The sequence below is a fragment of the Alligator sinensis genome, unplaced genomic scaffold (assembly GCF_000455745.1).
Source record: "Alligator sinensis unplaced genomic scaffold, ASM45574v1 scaffold481_1, whole genome shotgun sequence".
In the NCBI taxonomy this organism is placed as follows: Eukaryota; Metazoa; Chordata; order Crocodylia; family Alligatoridae; genus Alligator; species Alligator sinensis.
Window position 1 is genome coordinate 939,370 of NW_005842201.1, and position 26,447 is coordinate 965,816.

A 26,447-nucleotide genomic window follows, 5' to 3' on the forward strand; every position below is an offset into this window, starting at 1 on the left:
AAGACTGGACTAACTCCCATGCCTATTCTATACTTGGCCTCCCTGCCACTGCTGCTAACAATGGTTCCAATTAGTGCCAGTGAGGCCACCCTGTCCCCTGAGTCAACCAGTCCTATTGAGATCACCGTTCTTTTAACAAAAGTATTTTGTCCAAGCAACATGGGACCTGATCCATAGAGTAGTTCTCTACTTGTTTTTGTCTGCCTGAACTGTTTGTGTATTAAAAAGACAGTGTATCTCTAATTTAGAATAAGAACCAATGAAAAAAGGATACATTTTTTTCCAAAAAAAAGGGATTTTTTTTTGTCTAAAACCCCCAGGGAAATCAGATCTCACCCCCCAAAATGTAAGTACTATGCTACTGTCGTTGTTGCTGTTTAGTGGTAATTGGTCATTTCTTTAACATCAGTGTTTAAGCAGATGTTTTGCTTAAATTTTGGTGACACATAATCCTCCTATTTATACTAGAAGACTTTATTGTAATGGAGAAATAGAAGTAGTGGTCTTGGAGTTATACTGAACTGGGACAGCTAGGACAAATTATTAGATTTCTATGCTTTTGGCACTGAGTGTTTCCACAGTGTTCTTGTTGATGATGATGAGATTGTTTGTATGTATCTTTATTATTTGTACTACTAGTAAAATGCCCGTCATGAATTTGGAGGGTGGGGCAGGGACAGAGACCAGTGTCTAGTCCATGCCCTCCCCCCACTGCTCTGGGTCCAGCCCTGCTCCTACCACTCCCACCACTGCTCTGGGTCTTGCCCCACTCCCCGCCCCTCCCGCCACTACTCTGGGTCATGTCCTGCTCCTCCTGCTGCTCTGGGTCTAGCCCTGCTCCACCCCCTTCCCTGCTGCTCTGCACATGATGGGGTGTGGCTCAAGGCTGTGCAGGGGGCAGGGTAGCACATGGCTGTGGCACAGGGCACATGGGGGGATGTGGCACGTGGCTGTGTGGTGGGCACATGGTGTGGTAAGGTGTGTGGAGAGTGTTGTGCATGGGGAGAGGACTGTGCATCCATAGGGAGCTGCACAGGGAGTAGGCAGGGTGGGACACAGCTATAGCTGGCAGGTGCTACCCATGCCCCCCATGCCCGCACCACTCACGGGACCCTGCAGCCGCATCCCCCTCCCCACATCCTGTGCACCCTGTGGCCACAGCTGGTGAAGACTCCGGGGTGGGGGGGTCATGAGGCACAGGGAGTGGCATGGCGTGTGGCCGCAGAGTGCCATTCAGGGTGTGGGCGTGAGGAAGGCATCCCGCCCTGTGGCCATATGCTGCAGCTGGCGGGCGCTGCCTATGCCCACCCACCATCTTCTCTTGGAGCTGTCCTCAGGTGTGCACCACACCCACCTTGCTATGTCCCTCCCCTGTGGCCTGCAGCCAGCAGGTGCTCCCCACATGTGGCCCCACTCTGCACAGCACCCTGCAGCCATGTACCCTGCCCCCACTGCATGGCCCATCACCTGCAGCTAGTGGGTGCTCCTAAGAGATGGTGTGGTGTGCAGGGGGTGTGTGGTACACGGCTGCAGGGTGCTGCACAGGGGGTGGGCCTGGGAAGTGTGCCTCACCCCGCGGCCACGTGCTGCAGTCAGCAGGTGCTGCCAACTCCCCTCTGCCCACTGCCCTCACAGCACCCTGTCATCATGTGCCATGCTCCCCATTCCCGGCTTGCCATCACGGGCGGTGGGCATGAATTGCAGCCATGTGGGGGGGCATGGTGTGTGGTGAGGGGAGTGGCACGCAGTCACAGAGTGCTGTGCAGGGAATGGGTAGGGGTGTGTGTGCTGCAGCTGGCAGGGACTGCCTGTGCCTCCCCTGCCCACTCCCTCCATGGCACCCTGCGGTCGCACCCCCCCCCGCATGGCCACACACCATGCCCCCCACACAGGCAGTCCCACCACGTGTCCCTCAGTGGGGAGCATGGCCTGTTCCCGAATGCCTCCGCCCCCACCTCCACTTCTGCCTGTTTGGCTGGCTGTCATAAGACCTCGCACATGCAGTTGGCCCAGAGCATTACAGACAGACAGAGGTGGTAAGGCTTTTATTATATTAGTATCATCATCATCATTATTACTATTATTATCACTACTATTACTACTAATACTAATTATAATTACCACTGTTATTATTGTCATTGTTGTTATAATATTTCAGGCTGCCCCTGCCCTGTATACAAACACTTTCATTCAATTACTGCTAAACACTTGGATCAAGGCTTCCAATTCAGCCATGCTGCAGAACAGAACTGTGAAAGAAATACTGTGGGGCTATAAGGATCCATTCTTGGAGAAAGTCCCCTTCCCTCTGGACTCAACACTTGGTGTCTTCTACCCTGTAAGTAAGATCCAGGAGAAAATGTTCAATTAACATTCTGTGGAAAGGGACCTGCTAGGTAAGGATATGGTACCTCTTAAAAAAAAAACCTTCACACACAGATATTTGCATTACCTCATAGGAGGGTTAAACAAGGAACAAATAGATAAAATCAATGGAAGTACTTGAGAGAACCCATCCCAAAGACCATGGTTCCAATCCTGCAAAAATATGCATACACACATGCCCTTACCTCCTTGCAGGCTCCCGCGGAAGTCAATAGCTCTCCACAGAAGATATGAGGCTCTTTGGACATGGGTTTAATTTCAAGCATACAGCCTGTGATAACACTTACTTAGAATGGGGGTCAGGAAGTTTCTCAGTAGTGTTCTAGCCTGTGATCACTACAAGAGAATGCACTTTCTTCCATTTTGTTACAGAAGTGCACAGTCATGTGTGTAGGAGGGAACAAATAGACAAAAAGGCACTAGAGTATAGGTCTGAACCACACAAATATTTCATAGGAAAAACTGTAGGACAAGAGAGAGCAGCTCATTGCTGTAGCCAGAATGCTTTTGTGTGGCAACAGGAAGAAATACAGATATTCAGCAAGTATGCAAAGCAGATGGCAACATATGGATTAATCAGCTGCCATCTGGAATAGTACCAGTGGGTAAGAGAAGAGATTCACATTCTAGCACTTCCTTTAGCACTTCATTGTAATCTTTCCCAGATGATGCTTAAGCAAGAAGAAAACATTACACCATCTTCCCCCACAACTGGGCCTGTGTGCCCTTGGGCCCCAATTCAGCAAATCTCTTAAGCAAACGGCTTACTTAGTGACATCCATCTTAGTTAAATTAATATGACTGTTCAGATATGCACATGCCGAGGCAAGTTCAGGCTTTTCTTCTGAATCAAATCCTGAGTTCCCTTCTGCTGTTATCATTATCAAGGTTTATTCCAAACATTGCAACCTCCATGCCAATAAAATTCATAAGGAGAAAAACCTACATCCGACATTTGCACAGTCAGCAGGACATTGAGAATAAAAACAATAAAGAAAGATGTATTCATATAAGGTCTCATTGAAACGTTTGGAACAAAAATACTCAAACTGTTATTGTCTGTTCTTGTGTCTTACAGTATAATGGAACATCTGATGGATCCTACAGAGTTTATAATGGGAAGGATGACATAAGCAAGACTGCAATAATTGATTCCTATAAAAACAAAAGGTACCATAAGCATTTTTTGTAAGAAAAATGGGCACATTTTCAAGACACAGCTCTATGAAGGAGAAAATGGGGCAGATTCAGTATGAGTTACAATCAATGGTAAAATTTCCATTGACATCACTGACATCTGGATTATTATTGGTAGAACCATAGCTCTTAGCTGACTCAGTTTCACAACTGACTCTGTTTCTGTCTTGCACTTAAGACAGGTATGGATATTGTAGTCAAGTAGTTGTTCCTCTTTTCCCTTGTAACCAAATGCCTTTAATCCCATTCCCTATATCACTAGTATTATAAGATATGATAGAACCCTAGGCAGATAAGGCAGCCAAAATAAGTTCACACTTCTTCCCAAATTTTGATGCACTGAAAAAAGGACCATTTCATAGGACCATTTAAGTTAGAAAGTCAAGGTGGCACTCATCCATTCTGAAATATGACATCAAAATGTATTATTGTATTACTGTCAAAACAAAATTCCCTCTCAGGCTTTCTCATAGTGAGTTACCAGAGCAGTAGCTGATGTAAGCATCATTTAGATTACCTGGCAAGCTGGAAAAAAAAAATGTTTCATTTGGTTTCATAGATAATTTTCATATTTTATGTAGAAAAGGACATGTTTTTAGTAGAAACACGTTTGGAACATAGATGTAAATCTATACACTCTATCCCTGTTTAAGATAAGTTAAGATGTTAAAAATATCCTGGCAATGCTGGGGAAAAAAATATTTGCCACTGTGTTCAATAGCACTTGGATAAAAATGGTCTTGAAACTTCCAAAAATATGCTTTAAGATTTCCTTTTTATTACACTGGAATTCTCTATGTGTCCATACAACCTTTTATTTTTCTTCTTTCTGAGAAGGAGAATTCATTATACTTCTTTAGGGTTTTTCCCCATTCACAAAATTAAAACATAATTTTTTTGGCATATATATTAAAGATTACATCCCTTTCCAATGAACAGAAACAGCAAACAAACAAGAACAACTCCAGAGTGTTCTTTCCTCCAAACACTTACATTAGACCTAGGAGACATCAGTGGGGCTAAGTACAGACAGCTAAAAAGCCTGAGGCTGAATTTATTCAGTCCTCACAGGTTAGTCTATGCTGCATAGATTGAACTGATAAGCAAATGAACATAAATTCACTTTTGATTTTGGAAATGCAGTCACATGCCTACAGTGGCCTAGACCAGAAGTCTGGGGGTGCCAAAGCAAGCCTCCCTGCTCGTCTAGAGCAGACAGCTTGGGCCAAGGCTAGCCCACCCACTGATTATACATCCACCTAGGTTTATCTTAAGCCCATTTTGGCCATTTTGGAATATGACAGTTTATGTGACCTGAACTTCTGTCATGTTACAGATTTGAACCAGTTTCCAATCACTTATACAGGTTTATTTACAATGTCTATCCATAGCCTGGGTGTGTACTAGAGAACAATCAGGGTCAACATTTCTGTGGGAGAGCAAGCAGAGTGACATACTCTGGAATATTAGACATCAGAACTGAAAATCAAAGCAGCAGGTGTCTTTGTAGCAAGTAGGGGACTCAATACTGGAAGTATTGTTCAGGTCCATAGCTGCATGGGCTCTGCTTCAACAAAGGACATAAACTATCACTTTAGGTAAATGAGTAGCCAAGTGGTCAAATGCTTTATTGGATCAGGGCCATATACCACAAATGAAATGTTCAAAGCTGCCTAGGGGTTTAGCCTCATAACTCTCATTGATTTCAGTGGGAGAGATGTGGCTAAGTCTCGTTCTTGGTTTTAAATCCTTCAATCCATGTCTGTGTCTACTGTTTTTTTACCAGTCAGGACATGTCTTCCTCTCCATAGCACTGACATAATGGCATTTTTTTCTCACCATATTAATATGAGGAAACATTTAGATTCTGCACCAAGTTAAAACTCCTAAGTCAATAGGAAGAACTAGGCCGTGTCCAGACAAGCACGGACTTTTGTTTTCCCGGAAACAAGAAGCAGTGGCACACCTTGCAGTGCTGCTACTTGTCCCTAGGAAATGCCTATGCCACACACACGCTGGAGCGTGGCAGGTTACCCTGGGTGGAGTAGGAGAGGCTGGCCCTGTGCTGGCCAACAGCACTGTGCTGGCCCCAGCAACCTTACCTGGGATCCTGGGGGCTTCCCAGAGCTGCAGCAATGCCAGGAAGCCTGGTCAGCAGCCAGGGTGTGGTTCTGCCTGGCCAGGCTCCAGTTTGGGATGGTGCATACTGCTGCCATGTGCATTGCCCTGCTGTTTTTGGTGTGGGTTTTCTTGACCCTGGGATCTCCCGGGGCCAACCCCTCCCTCCCTCTGGCTGCAAGGTAGCAGCACAGGGAACACCTGTATGTGAGGTGCCACAAATGGGTCTGTGGTGCCACATACTGGACGCAGCCCCAGAGTTTACCAAGTCCTGAAAAAGTGAGATGAGACAGTGAGAGACCAACATGTCTTGTATTGATGTTATTTGAGAAGGCATGGCACAGCATTAGCATCACTTCCATGAGCTTTTCTGTGTCCTTGTTGATGAATGGGGCTAGTATAGGGACTAAAGCAACATATGTAGTTAATTGGGTAAAGAAGTAGATTGTATTACACAAGACACTGAATAACCAACAACCTTTTTTTTATTAAAGAAATCTTTCGTACTGGGAAGGTCATTGTGACTTGGTCAATGGAACAGGTGAGCCTATATGTCTTTTACGTGTAAAAAATGCGAATGATTTTTCTGATACTGGTGTGATGGAAAGTTGAAATGAAATACCTTAAACTTTTTTTTGTATTCTGCATATAAAGAATTCCCCTCTTACCAAAGCAGATGCAGAAAGACTCCAACATACTTTTCCTATTATCTGCATAGTACAATAGAATAGTGATTTATTTTTTTGTGTGCACCTTCTGAATATGATATGTCCCAAAATCCTGTCCAGACCTAAATTATGTGCTTACCAAGTGTTTGATATGGGAAGATAAGGAGCTCCAGAAGCAGTGGCAAAGGCTCTCACTTGGAACAGTAGAAAATACATTGGGAGGCAAGAGCTTGGCTGAGGTAAGCCAATGGAGAGCTTTAAAATCCATTTTGAATTGATTCTTAATAAAGCTAAAGGACTGGTGCAAGGGTCAGGGTAATCTTCTTGCTGCTTTTCACACTGGAGAAATCCAGTGAGCCTGAGATTGCAGAAGCCATGGTGAAGGCTGGTACAAGAATAGTAGTGTTGTAGACATGGGAGGTAGAGACAAATGGGGTCTGAGGGGATGGGCATACAAACATGTTGCCGTGAAGTGACATGCACTATTCTCTCATAAGTGCTTGTGCCGATGCTCTTGTTTCACTATAAATGGAAAGTAGCTTTTCCCTCTATTAAAATGGGCTAAGCTTCCATGCATGTATCTCCGCAGAAGAGCACACATGAGAGCAGTTACTATGGAATATCTGACGCATTAAATTCACAGCATAGCTTACTTTATGGTAACATGTTTGTGTATCTATAATCTCAGTCATGGATATCGAGGGAGAAGACAGGAGTACATATAAGGATGAGAAACACTTCTTTCTTTGAGGTGGGTGAAGGAAGTTGAAATGAAGCTACACATATACTTGGTCAAAATAAGCAGTGAAGATGAACATGGCAATATCAAAATGTATGTACAGCTGTATGTTATCTTGGTAGATTAAAATAGATAAAAAGGAGAGCAGAAGCAGGATGACTAAAAGGGAGAACAGAGATCGTAAAGAACAGAGGGCCAAGAAATGAACCCTGTGGGACTCCATCCTAGCAACAACTCCAGAGGACACAACAAACTTGAAACAGTTCATTTTATGTTATGTGAACTAACTATCCTCTTCCCAAAAGGCCTTAAGCCTGAGGATATGAAAAACAAACAGGTTTTTTTGTACTGTAAAGTGCTAGCTCCCATAGACCTTTCTCCTTATGATACAGTGAAGACATTAGCTGATTCTGGTGTGAAAGTACCAGAGTTTGGGCATCTCTTGAAGATGGAGTCTTGTAGGATAGATTCTTCAATACGCTCCAACCTAGTGATTCTTTACCTTGGGCAAAGCAGCCCCTTATGTTCTGGGATTTTTTAGAAATTTATTTTGAATCCTTTATCACATTCTCTGCCATTTCATTTTTCACTTTTTTCCTTTTCTTAAGGCAACTAGAATGACAAGCCTGTAGGCTATAGAAATTCTCTGGCAACCAGAATTTGTGCCAGGGTACAAGGTACAAATCTGAGTGAATAAACCAAGACCATTTTGTGAATAACAATTTTTTTACAACACGAACATTCATAAGAGTTGCTGAGCAGAGAATACAAGTCTAGAGAGTTAACAGGACACAAACACCCTGTCAGGATGTGAGGATTTGTTCTTATCCTGTGGACTTCTGGGCCTTCCTTTTCCTGATGAAAATAAGTGGTTAGATAGCAAGTAAATACTAGTTATGTCTGCATGCGCCCCTGACTGCATTTGCCCCTGTGCAGTCATTTAGTACTTGCTAAAACACATGCTAAAGCAAGTACTAAATGACTGTGTAGCACCTCACAGTAGTGTGCAGTCCCGGCAAGCACATGGTTATTTTTAGACTCTACATTGCCGTAGCAATCAGCTATGGCAATGTAGCTTGTCGCTACGGCGACATAGTACCAGTGTCACAATTTGTGCCCAATGATGCTACATCACCGTAGTGATGAGCTACGTCACCATAGCGCCTCACTAGGGCAATGTACCATCTCATGTAGACATGCCCACTATAGGCAATATTTTCACACAGGATTGGAAAGCGAGTCAGCAGTTGGAAGCTAATTTTCCAGATTGTGAAGATTTAGGAATAGCACATCTCTGTGGTTTTATATGAGGAAAATATCCCTGCCGAGGGCAAGTGATAACTTGGAAGCAATTCACCATACTTTTTTTCAGCTAGCCTGAGGATGCACTGATATCACAAAAGCTTTCAGTTACCTTGGCTATCAGTACAGTATAAGAAACAAACTAGAAACTGTTGTAGGATCCAAAGTACCAGTTAGAGTTGATTATAACATGGTGTTGGTCAAGAGCAATCTTCAGTGCAATTGTGGTAGGGACATTAAGCAAATAAGAGCAAAGGAAAAATCCTAAAGGTAGGATTTTTATAAGCACTGAGCACTCAACTCTCTAGTTCAATTTAATCATTTCTGAAAAACAGATGTGAAGCCTTTGGACTGCATAAACCCTGGAGCTGCCTGGGACATTCGTACTTGAGCGTGCCCAGCCCACCTGCTCATGCTCTTTTGTCCCAAGTCTTCCCTCTGGGGGCACCATGCCCCTCTGTTACATAGGCTGAAGACAGTGGTCATGAGAGTGGCTGAGAGAGCACCTAGCTACCTGGATCAACTTCATTACTGCATTTCTGTATCTGGCACATGCCAGGTAGCCAGGGCTTACAGGAACAATTGTCCTCATAAGCACCGAGGATGTGGTGTACAGACATATCTTACATTCCCTATGTATTTGAAATGACCTCATGACTTCCTGTTGATTAATAATTTTACCTGCTGCCCATACATCACATCTGCCAAATTTAAAATGAAAGGATTTTTATACTGGAGACTTCAAAGAGGGTTCCCATTTGGACTTGTAATGTGAAAAAGGACTTGGTCTTCTCTACAGAATAGCTGCCACTACTTAACTCCAAGAAATCCCTTTGTCCATCAGTACTACACTTGTTGTTTTTTGTCACAAGTGAATGGAAGAAATCATGGAAAAGTGCTGTGTTGCTAGCAAGCTTATATAATACAAGTTGAACTGTTTTCAAATCCCATCTCTTATTTTGCTTCATTGACAGATGGGTCATCATTTCCTCCCTTTGTTAAGAAAGATTCAGTACTGCGTTTCTTTTCCTCTGATATTTGCAGGTAAGTGAAAATCTAGTGGATATCTCTATTTCACAAGAGTTTCTTAAGTATGTTCTTCAAAAAACTCATGTAAGACTGCTGCTGATTTTTTTCTGCTTGATGTCAGATCACTGAAGTCAGTATACAAACTTTCAACCTTAAAGTAAATACTAAATCTTTTGTGTTGCTCATTTCCTAATTAGACCCTGATTCTTCCACCTTTATTAGTCTTAAAAAGCAAGTGGTTGTAATTTATTTATTTCCCTGGTCCCGTACAGTCATGTAAATCAGGAGAAACTCATTTGGAGTTCAGGGTGCCTGTAGACATGCAGGGAGGCTGCTCTGACATGCTATAATTACAGCACATTGGAGTAGACTCAATTAATCGCGTCTGCTGGAGTGTGCTAATTAGCATGCCTCCAGCAGCCTCCGTGTCTCATATACCAGCATCCCTGCGCTTCAAAATGGCAGCAGGGGCACTTTGAAGCACAGGGACACTGGTGCACGACGCATGGCTGGCACTTAAGTTAGAGCAGCTTTTGGGGCCACTGTAATTAAAGCACCCCTCCTCCCACCTTTAGAGCATCTATAAAAACACCCTCTGATGTGTCTCACTGATGCAAAACTGGTCTTATTGAAAGATCTAAAGGAAATGCAGGATGTGAGAGTTCAAAAGGACTGTTTATATTAGTAGTGCCTAACATAAATTTGGACCTTAAATTATAAGGTGGGAGGAGTTAGTTAAGCACTAACTTTAGTATTTATGTGAAAGTAAATGTTGCATGGACTTTGTGCAGATAATATGCACAGAGGTGAATTTTAGCCTTCACTGATAAATACATAACTGCTTTCTCACAAGGCATTTTTTATATCTTCCCAAATAATAAAAAATATCTCTACTGCTGATCTTCTTTCAGTCTGTTCCTTCTGCTTTTGCTATAAAGATGTCCTTGAATGGCCCAGAGGGATTGTTTAAAACATTGCTAAATAAATTTAAAGCATACAGAAATTTAATTACTTTGGAAAATTTATTTCCAGAGTCAGCTTTTATGGTCAGTGCCAGCAAGCAGCTGTTTTGTACTTAGGTTAAAAGTAAGTAATTTATTTGAAAAATATTTAAAAAAAGAGAGACTAATGTTTTCCAATTGAAATAAAGCTCAGGTAATGGACCAGTTTGGATCCCAGAAGTGAAGTCTACTCCACCGATCACAGCAAAGGACATTTCATGTAGCTGACTCAAGAGACTAGTTCTTTTTGCTTATTTAGTTCTCAAATTTACTAAAGAATGAAGGTGTCCTTAAATCCTGATCTAATTGGAAAGCAATATAGATTGCTCTGTAGGATAGACCTTCATGCAAGTTACCTTTTTCTAGGACTGGAGACATTAGATTGTTTTCTGTGTTATCTGGTTTGTTAAACACTGTGTTAGTTTGTTAACTTTGACTCTTTAGCTTGTACAAAAATGATTGATGTGGTCTAAAAATCACAAAGGCGAAGGACATACCCTCAGATACCATATTTCCCTAAGCCCAAGTCTGCTTATAACTGGAAGCATGTGACTGGGGGTAGATCACATTACACATGCCCTGTTTTTATACTCTTCCTATAAAGCAACCATCACTTGTCCTCATTGGAACCAGGATACTAGGTTAGATGGACCTTTGGTGTGACTCAGTATGGCAGCTCTTACGGTATCCAGTGTTACCAAAAAAATTTAAAAACCCACTATACATGTAGACTGGTAAAACTTCTCCCATGTAGCATCAGACTGAAGTAGTACTGAAAAACTTGAAATGGTCCACCATGGCAATAATTATCGATACAGGCTACAGAATAAGTTTTTCTTACACTTATACAAGTGTATTTTTGTGTGTGCTTGTGTGTTTTATTTATTTATTTAATCCCCTCTACTCATCTTACTTTCATAAAAATATAAAGCACTCTTGCTCTTTGTTTGTGGAAGTCTGTAACTGCTAAGGTATTCTAAGGGAGCCTGGAGTCACTGAAACAACTCTTAGGAGTTACCGTATCATTTCAAGGGAAAGACAGGCAGGGAATTCCTATAATGTTTTAGATATGTTAGCCATCAAAACAGGAAGCATATGAAACACATTTTTTTTCTTTTATATTTAGGTCCATCTACGGCATCTTCACGAGTGACCAGGTTGTGAAGGGGATCCGCCTCTACCGTTTTACTGTTCCTAGTGCAGCATTTGCATCTCCCCTTGTAAATCCAGATAATTTGTGTTTCTGCACCGATCGTGGTATATCAAATAACTGTACATCTGCGGGAGCCCTAGACATTAGCTCCTGCAAAGCAGGTATAGTAGGATGGTATTAATCTAAACGAGTCATATGAACTGGTAGAAAGAAAAGTCTTGTAGTAAAGTTACTTCTCTGGGGGAAAAGAGATCTGTGTTTAACCCTGGTCTGTATCACAGATTTCTTATGTGAATTTGGACACTTCACTTATTACTTTTGTTACTTCTACCCTCAAAGGGTGATGATACTTCCCCTCCTTGCTTGGATTTTGTAGGAAAAATAAATAAATACATTATATATATATATATATATATAGTGTGTGTGTGTGTGTGTATATATATATATATATATATATATATATATATATATATATATATATACACACACACACACACACACACATTATAGATATATATATATGTGTGTGTGTGTATCTAATATTATAATATTAGATCTATACATATCTAATATCTATAAAATATAATATTAGATCTATACACATCTAATATTATAAAAGCCTAAATCTGTCTGTCTGTCTGTAACACTTTATTTGTGCTGATGGAAACAGCCAATCAGAGTGCTCCAAGCATGGGGGAGCACCACAATGATTCCGAAGCTGAGGCAGAACAGCAGCAGCATGGGACATTAGGAGGTGGGTCTCCATCCTAGCCCCCTCCCACCCCCTCCTTCCAGTCATTCTTGATGGGCAATTGGCTAGTATTTATTTATATTTTTCTACAAAATCCAAGAAAGGTGGAGAAGTATCATATACAATATATAAAGCCTCTGTGTGTGTGCATGCCTGTGTGTTATACACACATTGAGGATCAGACACATACTATGATGATGGGGCTAGGTTTGATTATGGCACAAATTCAAAAAGTACAGGTCAAGATGAGGCAATACATTAATCAGTAGATAGAGGTGGAAGTTTCAGTACCATTTCCATATTCAGTCCTCTGGGCTAGGGACAGACATTCAAAATGCCTGAGCCTGAATTCATTCAATCTTTGCAGGCTGGTCTAACCTGCCTAGCCTGAATCAGTTTGTAATTGTAAAGATATCCCCTCTGGACTAAAAAATGCAGGCAAATGCCTGCAGTGGCTCAAGCTAGAAGCCGGGAGGGGTGGGGAAGGGGGTTGCTAAAACAGCCCTCCCTTCCCTTTCGGAGTGCTGAGCTGCAGGGGGGGAGGGTGTGGGCAGGCCCTGGCAGGATGCTCTGATTAGGGAGGGCTTTCCCCCCACCACCTGAGCAGCTCAGCAGGCAGTTGCTAACACTGTGCTTATCACCCTTAACTCAGTGTTTATCAGCTCATTTAGAAAACAAGAAAATAACAGCCTCTCTCCATTGGTTCAAGCTCTTTTAAAAAAGCTTTTCCAAGGAAGGAGCAGAGGAACATTACCACTTACCTGCTGACTCTGCCTTGGTCCTATCTCCCACAGCACGGACATAGGCAGCACATGGCCTGCTAGCTAATGCTGAGTGGTGTCTGTGTGAGGCAGAGGGGAGGGGGGAAAGCCTGGTTAGCAGGGAGTGTTGAGGGGAGGGGGAAGTTGGGGGAAGCCAGGCAGATGCCTGCAGTGTCTGCTGGAGCTCCAGCCGGGGAGCAGAGGGGAGGGCCAGCTGTGCTGCGGAGCAGAGAGCCCTGCCCAGCCCAGAGAGCATGATAGGATGCTGGGGGAGTCTGTTTTAACTTAAACCAGCAAGGGGTCTGGGATAGACAGTGCATAAACTGGTTTGACCCAAATCAATCAAGTCTGATATTACAGTCATCCAGGTTTATCTCAAACCAGTTTCAGCTGTTTTCAAACTGGTTCATAGGTTCATAGGTTCATAGATGTAGGGTTGGAAGGAACCTTAGCAGATCATCAAGTCTGACCCCCTGCCTGGGCAGGATTGAATACTGGGCTCATATGACTCCAGCTAGGTAATTGTCAAGCCTCCTTTTAAAGACCCCCAAGGTAGGAGCCAGCACCACTTCCCTTGGAAGCTGGTTCCAGATCCTGACTGTGAAGTAGCACCTCCTGATGTCTAGCCTGAACCTACTCTCAATCAACTTGTGACCGTTAGTCCTTGTTACTCTGGGAGGTGCTCGGGGGAACAGGGTCTCACCCACTCCCCTCTGGTTTCCCTTGGGAAGTTTATAGATGGTTACTAGATCCCCCCTCAGCCTTCTCTTGTGGAGGCTGAACAGGTTCAGGTCTCGTAGCCTCTCCTCATAGGGCCTGCCTTGCTGCCCCCTGATCATGCGAGTGTCCCTCCTCTGGACCCTCTTGATGCTGTTTGCATTCCTCCTGAAGTACAGTGCCAAGAACTGGACGCAGTACTCCAACTGTGGCCTGACCAGTGTCACATAGAGAGGGAGGATCACCTCCTTGGACCTACTCGTGATGCATCTGTGGATGCATGACAAGGTGCAGTTGGCCTTACTGACTGCGTCCTCACATTGGCGGCCCATGTTCATCTTGGAATCGACAATGACTCCAAGATCTCTTTCTGCCTCTGTGCTGACGAGAAGGGAGATCCCCAGCCTGTAGGCATGCTGCTGGTTCTTTCTGCCCAAGTGCAGTACCCTGCATATCTGTTCTGTTACAGGTTTAAATTAGTTTCTGATCACTTAAAATGGTTTATGTGTAAAGTCTGGTCCCTAGCCTTGGAGGAAAAATAAAAAAGATCAGCATCCCATGCCAAAAATCACAGTCTCTGATATTTCATATATGTAGTGTGGTAACTTTGTGCATGAGGAGAGGATAAAGCACTCAGCTGGTTTAATTAAACATAAATCTGCTAGAATCCATCTGAGATTGTAGCCCATATTCTGAACTCATGGAAAGTCTGTGTGCACTCTAATGGGATTGTAGATTCTCCAGGGCCTCTCTCTGCTTCAGGCTTAGTATATTTTTATAATGAATGTGCATTTTTGGCATGGCTGTCACAAACATATGGTTACATAAAAATGCCCTCAGATGATGGATTACAAGAGAAAGCAGATTAATCTTGATGTTCTAAATATGCTTGTCTCTCTCTCTTTTTTTAACAGGGAGGCCAGTATTTATTACCCTTCCCCATTTTCTCTTTGCCAGTGATGATATAAAAGAAAATATTGAAGGACTGAGCCCAAACAAGGATGAACATGAAACATTTTTAGATGTAGAGCCTGTAAGCGAAAGTTACTTTACTACTTGCTATTTCATAATCATTCACGATATCACTTTGCCCTGTAGTTACAGCACTGGTTCTTTAGCCACAGGGATGACCAGAGGAGTCCATATTTTTTTTTCTGATTGGGCTTGCGTACTACTGTCACAAATGAGATATATTTTTAAACTGTGGGTGATCTGTATTCAAGATGCATGTAGAGGCTCATAATATGACTACTAAAAACACCCTTTAATTTTGACTTATCAACCAATTCAGAAAAAAATTAGTCTTACACAGCCTCATCAAACAGGTTTCGTTTTCACAAATCTATGCTTAGGTTCTATTTTATGTGAAGTATTTGACTTTGGGGTTTTTTAAATAAAATAATGGTTTAAGATGTTATAGGAATACATTAACTTTTAACAAAATCCCTGTACTGTCAATTCTTTATATCTTTGCTTTGTCTTAGGAAATGTTTTGGGTTTTTTTCCACAAAATGTCACTGATTTTGTAAAGTCATGTCACAGAGATATATTATCCAGGACTGCACCTGCAGTAGTCATTCCCACACACCCCTGCCCACCTCTCCCTGGAGGCTCTGGCAGCAGGCAGCACACAGGAGCAGCAGCTGCAGTTTACTGCTGTTGAGGGGAAATGTCACCTCATTCTTTTGCTACTGATGCCCATGTCAAGTGGGCATAAAAGCCCTCCCAACATAAACATAGTTATTATATCTTTACTTTTACTTTGCTCAAGTTTCCCTTTACTTCAGTTCTAATCCAGCATTGCCCACATTTAATTTTAAGCATATAAGTAGTTATCATTGAATGATTTAAGCTGGACTATTCATATCTTAAAATACATTTCTACGTGCTTTAATAGATTGGAACAAGGATGAATAGAAGATCTATTCTAAAAATATGAGGGTTAAAGTGGAAAAACACCTGAACATATAAAACAAAAGAGCAGATTAATCTGTATACATGCATCTACATGTATGCTTTACTGTTGACTAACTAGCTCTGCAGTAAAGAGTCAATCTACACATGCACCAGTATTAAGGCACAATGAATTAATTAATTAACTCTGGCATACGGGAGTACTTTTGGGGCCAGTACTATCCTATGGAAGAATAATTTACACCGCTGAAAAGCATGCATAGACGGTGACAGGGCCTGGCTGCAGCACAAGGGTGCTAAAGCGCAAGGGCTGCCTGCTGCTTAGCCCTGCACTTTAGCACCCATGTGCCCCAGCCAGTTGTTTCACTGCCCGACATTGGCACTCAGAGCCTGGGGCTGCTCTGCCCTGGCTCAAAGTGCTGCAGTCCTGGTCACACATGTAAACGCTGCACCTGGCAGTAGCTGACTGTGGTGGAAAGTGGAGTTATTGCTCCAAGTTAATAGCGCATTTAGATGCACCCTATATCTACAAAATTAGTCTTGGTCTCAGCCACTATTTTAAGCTTCAGATCTCTTCAACACCTGACTCCAGAACTGGTATAAAGTAAAAGCTTGTGAAATCTGGTGGGAAAATCTAAGATTTCAATATCTCATCTGGTCCTTAATCAGGATGAAAAACTGATTTTACTAAAGTAAATATGAAATAGTTGAACCTATTTCACATTCTTAGGTGCTTCTGTGAGACTGAGTCATAGGCTGAAATTCTATAATTTTGTATTACGGCTTCATGTTCAGTGCCCTGTCACCATCCCTACTTACATATTTTGCATTAAAGAGTCATCAGACTAAAGAGAATAATGATCACAGGTCCTGAATCCAGGACTTTCCCCATCACAAGGGGATGCTGGTTTCATCAGGCTATGGTCATACTCCCTCTTGCTTGATTCGCTTCTTGTCTTTTTTCACAAAAAACTCTGCCTCTGGTCATGCTGCACCTATTTCATGTAAATGCTTCTAGTGGTCAGTGATGCCAACACTGAATTCACATTGGCTATTTTTCTTTCTGGTTTTAGACAACTGGTTTTACATTACATTTTGCCAAAAGGCTTCAAGTAAACTTACTGGTGAAACCTGCACCAAAAATCACGTAAGTGCTTTCCCTTTCATTAATTTCTAAAATTCAGATACAGTATTTTGTTATATTTCCTTCTAGCAAGGGTGACAGTCTCTAAAAAATAATTGTTAAGAGTGGTTGAAATCAAGAATTTGTTTGAGACTCCTATCAACAGACTGCAAATAGGATGTAAACCTCAGATAATTATAAATGCAAAATGTCTCAACATGTCTCCAGTACCACAATGATCAACACCCCTCACAAAACCATCAGAATCCATGAATCCTACACACGTATGTGTATATGCATGTACACGTGTATATGTTTGTACACATGCACACATATACATTTCCATGCATCTGTACATGTATAAGGCACACACACACATATCAACTGTATTCCTTCACATACCACATGCTCCTAAACAGGGCAGGCACTTTGCTTTGGGAAAGCAGAATGAAGAAGAAAAGGTTTATCCAAGACTCAGGGCTGAATTCTGGCTGCATGGAGATTTTCAGCATCAGTCATCCTCCTCTTGCTGCTTAGCCAACAGCTGTTGCCAATTTGACAGTGGCTGTGATAGAATTAAAGCTTTAGCTACCGAGCTGCAAGGAGAGTGTGAGTGATGCTGAGAAGTGGACTCTAACCCTCCTACACGCAGCCAGGAGTCCAGTATGGAGACAGCCCTCCAGCAACTATTCCAGCATCCTCATGGCCCCATTCTGATGTAGAAATCAGCTTTCTCACTTAAAATATTCACCCCAGTTTTGGGTAGGTAATTTTGGGGGGAAAGGTGAACATAGTATGTGAGTAAATACAATCTTGTTCCCGTGTTATGTAACTGGTATATTTCCAAAATCAGGACTCTTTCAAATGGGGAAAAAATGTATGTGCATCCACTGTATACATATCCATTATCTATGGTTGCACCTACAAACCACAGGCATGTATCGAGTCCCAAAAACAGGGATCAAAACCCTTTTGAGTGTCTGTACACACCCTTAAAAAGATAGTAAAACAACCCTACTCCATTCCAAAAGGGTATAGGAGGCAAGAGATGAATACATAAAAAACAAATGTATATAGGGAACAAAAGGTAGAAGGGAAAAATCATGTTCAGGTAGATGAGTAGGTGGTGGGGGGGGTAGAGAGAAAGAGAGGGGGAGAGAGCTATTTACTTTCTTAGGAAGTGAGTACTAGACACAGAGGAATATGTAATATGTACAATGGCTGTAGTTACCCGTATGCCTTTCTACAGTTTGAACTTACTGAAGGTTTTCTATGAAAGTACGTAAAAATTATACTTCTTGACATTTTCAGAAATGTGGAAGGTTAGAGGGAGTTAGAAATTGCCAAATCAAAACCATGATGATGCAAACTTTAAATAATATGTTTAATTACAGAGCTCTTTCCAAAGTTAAAAAGCCCTACATCTTTCCTCTTCTTTGGCTGAATGAGGTCAGTATATTTTGTGTCTATTAATTACTTTATTTTATCTTTCATTGAAACAGTCTGAATTTACCAAAAAAAGGTTTATAGCAGAACAAGAAGCAATGGTCTCAAGTTGCAGCAATGGAAGTTTAGGTTAGATGTTATGAAGAATTTTCTCACTGGGAGGGTAGTAAAACACTGGAACAAGTGACCCAGAGAGGTGGTGGACCATCCTTAGATATTTTAAAGATCCAGCTAGACAAAGCTTTGGCTGGGTTGGTCCTGCCTTGAGTAGGGGGTTGGATTATATGACTTCCTGAGGTCCCTTCCAACACCAATTTTCTTTGATTCTATAGCATTGTCAGCCTTGATTGCTTAAATTTAAGTACTTGAAGCAAGGTGATCATTATTTTTAAAGCTACCTCCATAATCAAGACATCTTTTCCAGAAAGGTGATCCAGAATGACTGGGTTAAAAAGCCTGGCTTCCTACTCAGTGGATGATCCAGATGATGTATTTACTCAGCAGGGAGGTGTCAACAGTTAGACTATTGTTTAATATAAAATGCATAAATGTCCAAGGATCCCCCAGGAGGAACTGTGACTTGTAGCCCATGTGGAGGGCACTCCCCTGAGAGATGGAAATCTTGGAAGCGGGGACCAGAACCCCGGGTGTCTCCCCTTCTAAGGGAGTGCTCTACTCAGTGGGCTACTGTGTCATGCTCCTCCTTATCCTATGAATCTTTTATGACTTTCTGCACAATGGTGTAGCTTCAACTGAAGTTGTGGAGATTGTAGGCAACCCAGCCTATTCTATACCCTAATGGTTAGGGCACTCTAAAAGTGTTATACCTCCTCAGGCTGAGGAAGGCCTTAAGCCCAGGTCTCCCATTTCCTGGCATGTGCTTTACTTATTAAACTTTTGTGAAAAGGGTGGGTGACATTACTACCTATTCCAAGTGACTGTAACCTGTGACTGTGACCACTGTCATGTGGTTTGTGCTAACCGTGCTGGTGTGAATTAGGCATATTCCAAAGGCTGAACTGATCCAGTGGGGAGGAGGGCAAGATTTAGCTCATATTGCTTTCTTCTGAGCATGTTCAGAAGCTCAAGTCTAGGTGACCTCGGGATCTTTTCAGGCCAAAATAGAGATGCTGAATGAATTTGGGTGCCTAAATAGGACTTGCAGCAGCTGGATTATAATAGTTCTTAATCAGTTTTATAAGATTTTGGGGTCCAACTTATTCCTAAATCTCATTTAGACTTCTTATTTGCCAGTTGGGATCTGGTCCTTAAATCCTTATACAAGCTAAAATCATAGAACTGATCACACATGAATATGCATTTAGTGAGAAAGGTACTGTATAATTTGTTCATAAATGATGTTGCTCTTGCATTGTTTCAGACAGCTATTATTGGTGATGACAAAGCGGAAATGTTCAGATCAAAAGTGACCTCTCGAATCAACATGCTCAATATACTGCAGATAGGATTAATCATTGCTGGTTCTGTGATGTTCCTGGCATTCATGATCTCATATTTTGTATACAGATCAAAGAAATTAAAATAAGTAAGTAGATATTGACTGCAATGGGAACTTTCCTTCAGTAAAGACTTCAGGATCTGGGCCCTAGAATTCTTTAGTGGATATTAAGTATTTAGTGTTCCTTGAATTCTGCATTCTAATTCAGCCAGACATTTATCCTGTCAGTTTTATTTTAGGTGTTTCCCTTGAAACAGTCACAACATTTTTCAGCTCATGTTGCAAATTCAACTCATGTCACTAATCAGGCAGGATGTTATCAATGCTTTTAGTTTCATACAAGATTAGACCATGGGAACTGGAAGACTTGAAAAGCAGTGCCTTATTTTCAAGCAGTCAAAAGGGTCAGACTCATGGGACTCTTCAGACTGGAGAAATGTAGGCTTAGGGGGACCTGGTGGCTGCCTATAAGTATATAAGGGGTGTACATCAGGGTCTGGGGGAACGTCTGTTCACCAGAGTGCCCCAAGGGATGACAAGGTCAAATTGTCACAAACTCCTCCAAGACTGTTTCAGGCTGGACATAAGGAAGAACTTCTTTACTGTCCAAGCCACAAAGGCCTGGAAGAGACTGCCTCCAGAGGTGGTGCAAGCACCTGCTCTGGACTCCTTTAAGAGACATTTGGACATTTATCTTGCTGGGATCCTTTGACCCCAGCTGACTTCCTGCCCCTGGGGCAGGGGGCTCGATAATCTTCTGAGGTCCCTTCCAGCCCTAATGCCTGTGAAATCGATGAAATCTATTAAATGGCTTTATAATCTGTTGCCCAGAGCTGTTCCACAGATCAGAACTGAAGTGGCCGCCATGGCTGTTCCACTCCCCTTCTATGAGGTACAATGCCTTTTAAAACCCTGCAGTTGCAGATCAATAGGTTCTCTTAGCAGCATGTCCCTGCCTGACCTAGTGAACTTCCTGTGCACTATGACTTAGGCATCTTGCTCTAACAAGAACTTTGAATATTCCAACTTTTTCTTTTTCATCATTTCACAATTGAACTGCATTAGTTTTACTGGGTCATGGCATTATATAACAGAGCATAGGATTAAATAATAGTCCAATAAGGTACAAATGGGGTATAGCACAGTAAATAAAGTAGTGGTAGCAAATGCATGTAGACACAGTAAAACATTGACAAACAGCAAAACATATGTGTTTTTTGAATGAATTGAAGGAAACGAGGGGCTAAATAATATCAACTTCTATATAATGCTATAAAATTGTATAATTGAGGTTAGTAGCATTCTACAGAAAAAAAACAACATAGATAATTGGGCTGTGCGAAATGGCACCGTTCCATTTTGCCTTGTGTTTCGACAGTTCGATGGAACAGTGTTTTGTCTCAAATTTCATTTCGAGTCGAAACAGCTGTTCCATTCCATCGAAACAAAAAGGCTGTTCTGACACTGTTTTGAGTTTTGCTGGGGATGGGAAGTCAGACCAGCTGGGCTGACTTCCCATCCCCAGTGCTACATCACGCTAGAGGTGGAGGCAGCCCAGCTGGGCTGCTTTCCGGGGCCCCATGCTAGATCATGCTGGGGGCGGAGGCAGCCCAGCCAGGCTGCTTCCCAGGGCCCCATGCTAGATTGCGCAGCTGGGCTTCCTCCTGCCCCAGCGCAATCTAGTGCAGGGTATCGGGAAGCAGCCCAGCTGAACTGACTTCCCATCCCCAGCCTATGGTCAAAATGTTTCAACTTTTGAAACATTTCGACCAGCCTCATTTTATTTTGAGTCTATTTCAACTACTGTTGTTTCATTCTGATTTTGCTGTTTCGACCTCAAAATTGTTTAAAACAGTGTCAGAACGAAACAGCCGGCAAAATTTCGCACAGCCCTAATAGATAATAATATATAATTAGAACAGATTTTCTGCCCCCTATAAGGCACCTTTGTTTTGCCTAAATTGCTAAGTCATTCTTACTTAGTAAGAAGAACATATATACACAGTTTATTAACTACTATCTTTTTTCTTTACAGACAGCAAAGGTCTTCTGAGGTTGGCAACAGTTGTCATATTTCTGACAGTTTATTTTGTCACTGATTTGTAGTAATCTGATCCCATAATGTACTTTATACAAACAAATACACCATGGAACTAAACTCACTTTTCTGTTCTGGGAAACACTGGCAACGCATAGGAGGTGCACGTGGGTGCAAGGGGGTGCACCCCCTGTGAAAAGGCACCGTTGGTGTTGGCGGCACCTTTGGGCAGTCGCCGCTGGCCTTCCGCCCTCACTGCTGATGCTGGTGGTGTCTGCGGGTGGTCTGCGATCATTGTTGGCTGCTGCCGCAGGTACCAATAGTGTCTGTGGGTGGCCGCTGACTACTGGTCGGCGCTCGGCACCCCCCACTCCACCACAAACAGTGCTGTGGCTGCCTACGGGAACTCCCCGCTTGCTGCTGCCATGCTCCCACCACCACCAGTACTGCTGCCACCTGCGGGAGCTTGCCGTGCCCCAGCCTCCGGGGGCACACGGTGTTCATGCTGGGAAGAAAATACAGGATCCATCTTACCAGCTAGAAACAGCTAATGTTTCCAAAGGTACATTTTTTCCATGTCATCAAAGAGGCCCAAAGTCATACCCTGAAATCGCTACCTTTGTATAAAACTCTGTTACATAATAGTAAAATAACATTTAAATTGGTTAAAAGCGAAATCCAATTTAGAGAGCAATCTACCTTCCACCATTTATGCAGCTTGCTACTTTTCTTGTCTTGGGACTGCAAAATATAGGAATGAAAGCCATTTGCTGATGTTCTAGCCTGAGCATGGGTTGAGGATGATGGCATCAAACTCATGTAGTGCTCAGTAAGCTACATGCAATTTTTTCCTTCCACTCCTTTAAGGACTGGAAGCTGCTGCAATAGAATTGCTACCCTCTTGTCTGAGGTGTGAATTTTAATGAATGTAAAGTTTATTATGTAGAGTGATTAACTGTGTGTGCGTGTATATGTATGTCAATAAAAGACCTACTATAAGATTGTTTTAAACAATGTATGTACAGAACACCTGTTCAAATACACATATATGTTCATTTGCACACTAACAGTGGCAGATCCATATCCAAAATTGCTTCCCTTCTAACCATCTCTTTCTGTCTCCTAATTCCTAACCTTCATCCACTGCACCCTCCTACTTGATCTTAGTTGCTGGTTTTTTCTGGCAGTTTCTCGACCAACTGCCTTTCATCTTGCAAATTCATTTTCATCTCAACTTATCCTTCTATCCTATCCTCCTGTCAGACAACATGATCCACTTTACCACATCCATAGGCAGGATCAATCTCTGGAGAAGTGAAAGCAGACCTGCTAACACCAGCACTGTCACTAGCAGCCGTCCCTTCCTGACATAGAGGAATGCAAAGACAAAGAGTGGGGCCACAAACCTTTCTCTTACTGGGCATGTACTGTGATTGTGCAAGTGCAGCCAGCTCTTTAATAGGATGTATCATCCTGGTGGTTGACCCAATGACTACTGAAATCAGTGCTGTATTTTCATTGACTTCAGTGGAATTGGGACCTACAACTCACTCTGAAGTAAGAAAGTCAGTTGTAACTCCCATTCACTCATTGAACTTAGGGAGACCTGCATGAACTAATGCTTCTCAGGATTTGGTGTTTTCTCTCAAAAGGTGATCGCAAAGGAAATTAAATTTATGATTACATCAGCCAATATTCACAAAAACACAGCTTCATCTGGTGAACCCTTAGCATAACATTCTGCAACGGATGTTAAGCCAGGAAAATCTTCCTTCCTAAGAGAGGATAGGAAGAAAGATGAGAAAGGGAAAAATGGTTGATGTGCTACTGTATGTTCAGAACATTCTGCGCTTGGAAATATGCCATTCCCATTGAAGTCAAGGAGAACTGACAAGATATTCTGAAAGGTCAGATCCTTTCTAAACAAAAATACAGCATGAAGCCAAGGCTGATCCAAACTTTACAGTAGGATACGCAGATGTATGTCTTGCGGAAAAAAGCAAGCCTATTAGATAAGTGAGCCTATATCTATCTATCTATCTATCTATCTATCTATCTTTTGAGATCTGATATCAGTATCCCAACCTCATGTCTGTACAGCCAGAAAAAAGCAAGACTATTTATGAACTATTGAGAAAACACTGATTCTATCATATATTTCAGTTGTTAGATCCTGCTCAATGAGCAATAGCCCCTGTGATACATTGAACATGACCATTGTAACAAATAATTAGAGCTGGCGAAATTATTCATTTCTGATAGTGGACCAAATTCTGGTCTGAAATTAATGGAGCCAGGCTGCTTAATCAAATGAGAAATCACTCAAGTGATTCTGGAACAATTTGTCTCTGTTTGTCTTTGCTAACCATTTGCATTCTTATTTCCATAAATCTATTCCCATGCACATATTCTCCATGAATTGTTTTTTTTTAAGTAAATCACAGGCAACATGTTGCTTACAAGCTATTTGCACTGAATCTCTTTTCCATGGATTTCACCTTGTGTAGTCATTCGGGCAAAATGATTGCAATTAGGCTGCCTCTGTCCACCCTTGAGTAATGAAACACTTGTGGAGCTCTCAAAGGCTCAGGATGGAGAAACAGGTGACAAAAGTGCCTTTAGCTTCCTGATACCAGATACAAATCCCAATTTTGAGGGGGTTGCTAGGTTAGTGGTTAGTTGTTAGACTGTTAGTTGCTAACAATCCCAAAGAGATATTCTGACAGCCAAGGATTTCTGAGACACAGAGGCATTCTGGCCACATGCCCTTTTTTCCTTGCCATGACTCCGTACTATGTGGGGAGAGGGTTGTAGCCCAGAAGATCTTACTCTGGTTCTATAATCCTCAAGGATCCATTTAAAATAGTTTATGGTGAGGATCCCCACTGTGGTTAGGGCAACTTTATGCTGGGGAATTAGCTGCCATAAAGTTGCTACAGTTCAGAGCAAGATGAAAGACCAGGATGATGACATTTTTACACGCACTTTGTTTTAATTAGTGTAGGTATAAATGATTATACAAGGTTCATGAAAGTGCAACGTTGGCCTTTTAATTACTCTCTGTTGGTTCATCACTCATTGTGAAACAGACATTTGTTTCTGTTCCAGAATAGCCTGGTAGAGAGCTTAATGCAATATAAGGCAACCCTAACACGCCTCTAATTTGTGCTGAGGGCTAGCTAACCAGCAGGAAAGAACATGGAGGCGTGAAAGTTGCTTCAAATCTGTAAGCTTCATTGGCTCCTCTACTTTTGAGCTGAAATCAGCACAGCTCTGCTGCTGTTCTACATCAAGACTGCACAATACCTAACTTTTTCATGCCAAAGGCTAATGGTGAAATCTTAACTCAGCTGATGTTAAAACCGCTATTGCCTTGCACAGTGGATTTCACTTCAGTTATTGGCTGACTGTCCATTGCCAACAGGTCAGATTTTCCTGTCTTAGTCCTGCAGCAAAGGTTGAAAATTCAGACTATGATTGCGAAAACCTTATCCCTTATGCAATATAAGTAATTTTAGTCATGTGTAGAATCCCATTGGTTTCGATGCAGATTTGGACTATTAGGTGATATTCACCGTCTAGTCTGCACTTGGATAATGCATTAACAGGTTTAAAACATTGTTTACAGGGATTCTGTATTAATATAGTGAAAACAATAGGATAACCTTAATTAATTACCTTTGTATTTAAGATCTACAAGTAAGATCTCCATTCCTCCTTGTTAAGCCATTGTACTGAACAAGCATTTATAACAAATGTTTCTGAGCTTTATAAAAGAAAATACTTAAAAAATGTTATAGACACCTACTTTCAGAACTGTATGTGTTTGAGGATTAATAAAGCTTTTCATGTTGGGTAATGATCTCCTTTTTTCTTACTGTTTTGAACATGTTGTCTTTTCTCTGGGGCCTGGAGTTACACACTGATACACAAAAGAGATTTTGTCCAAGCTTTTTTCAAGCTCATTAGTGAGAGTGCAGGAACAAATATCCCGATGTGCAGGCAGACTAGCAAGTATGGCAGAACACCAATTTGTCTTAGCAGGGGACTCTTCAGTAAACTAAATCAGAAAAAGGATGCTTATAAGAAGTGGAAACTTGGACAAATAGCTAGGAAAGAGTATAAGAGCATTGCTCAGGCATGCAGGGGTGAAGTCAGGAAGGCCAAAGCGCAATTGGAGTTACATCTAGCAAGGGATGTGAAGGGTAACATGAAGGGTTTCTACAAGTATGTCAGTAGCAAGAGGAGGATCAGGGAAAGTGTGGGTCCCTTACTGAATGGGGGAGGCAGCCTTATGACAGAAGATGCAGAAAAGGCTGAAGTGCTCAATGCCTATTTTGCCTCAGTCTTCACAGGCAAGGTCAGCTCCCAGGCTACTGCATCAGGCAGCAGAGTTTGGGGAGGAGGGGAGTAGCCAACAGTGGTGAAAGAACAGATTGGAGACTGTTTAGAAAAACTGCACGTGTACAAGTCCATGGGGTCAGATGGGATGCACCCAAGGGTGGTAAGGGAATTGGCTAATGTGATTGCAGAGCTATCGGCCCTCATCTTTGAAAACTTATGGTGATCAGGAGAGGTCCCGGATGATTGGAAAAGGGCAAACAGTGCCTATTTTTAAGTAAAGGAAAAAGGAGGATCCAGGGAAC

General features: G+C 42.2%; 1 protein-coding gene across 8 annotated transcripts in view; it reads left to right on the forward strand.

The window, feature by feature from the left end:
• CD36 (CD36 molecule) overlaps window positions 1–25,660 on the forward strand; it is a 108,808-nt gene extending 83,148 nt beyond the window's left edge. For all 8 annotated transcript variants that reach the window (XM_025207607.1, XM_025207608.1, XM_025207605.1 and 5 more), the window contains 10 exons: window positions 2,159–2,338; window positions 3,464–3,555; window positions 6,195–6,241; window positions 9,384–9,453; window positions 11,566–11,753; window positions 14,736–14,854; window positions 16,809–16,882; window positions 18,253–18,307; window positions 19,686–19,850; window positions 21,799–25,660. In XM_025207607.1, coding sequence (XP_025063392.1) covers window positions 2,159–2,338; window positions 3,464–3,555; window positions 6,195–6,241; window positions 9,384–9,453; window positions 11,566–11,753; window positions 14,736–14,854; window positions 16,809–16,882; window positions 18,253–18,307; window positions 19,686–19,850 — 990 coding nt within the window. In that variant the 3' untranslated portion in view covers window positions 21,799–25,660. The remainder of the gene's footprint in view (window positions 1–2,158; window positions 2,339–3,463; window positions 3,556–6,194; window positions 6,242–9,383; window positions 9,454–11,565; window positions 11,754–14,735; window positions 14,855–16,808; window positions 16,883–18,252; window positions 18,308–19,685; window positions 19,851–21,798) is intronic.
• Window positions 25,661–26,447: the final 787 nt, after the last annotated feature.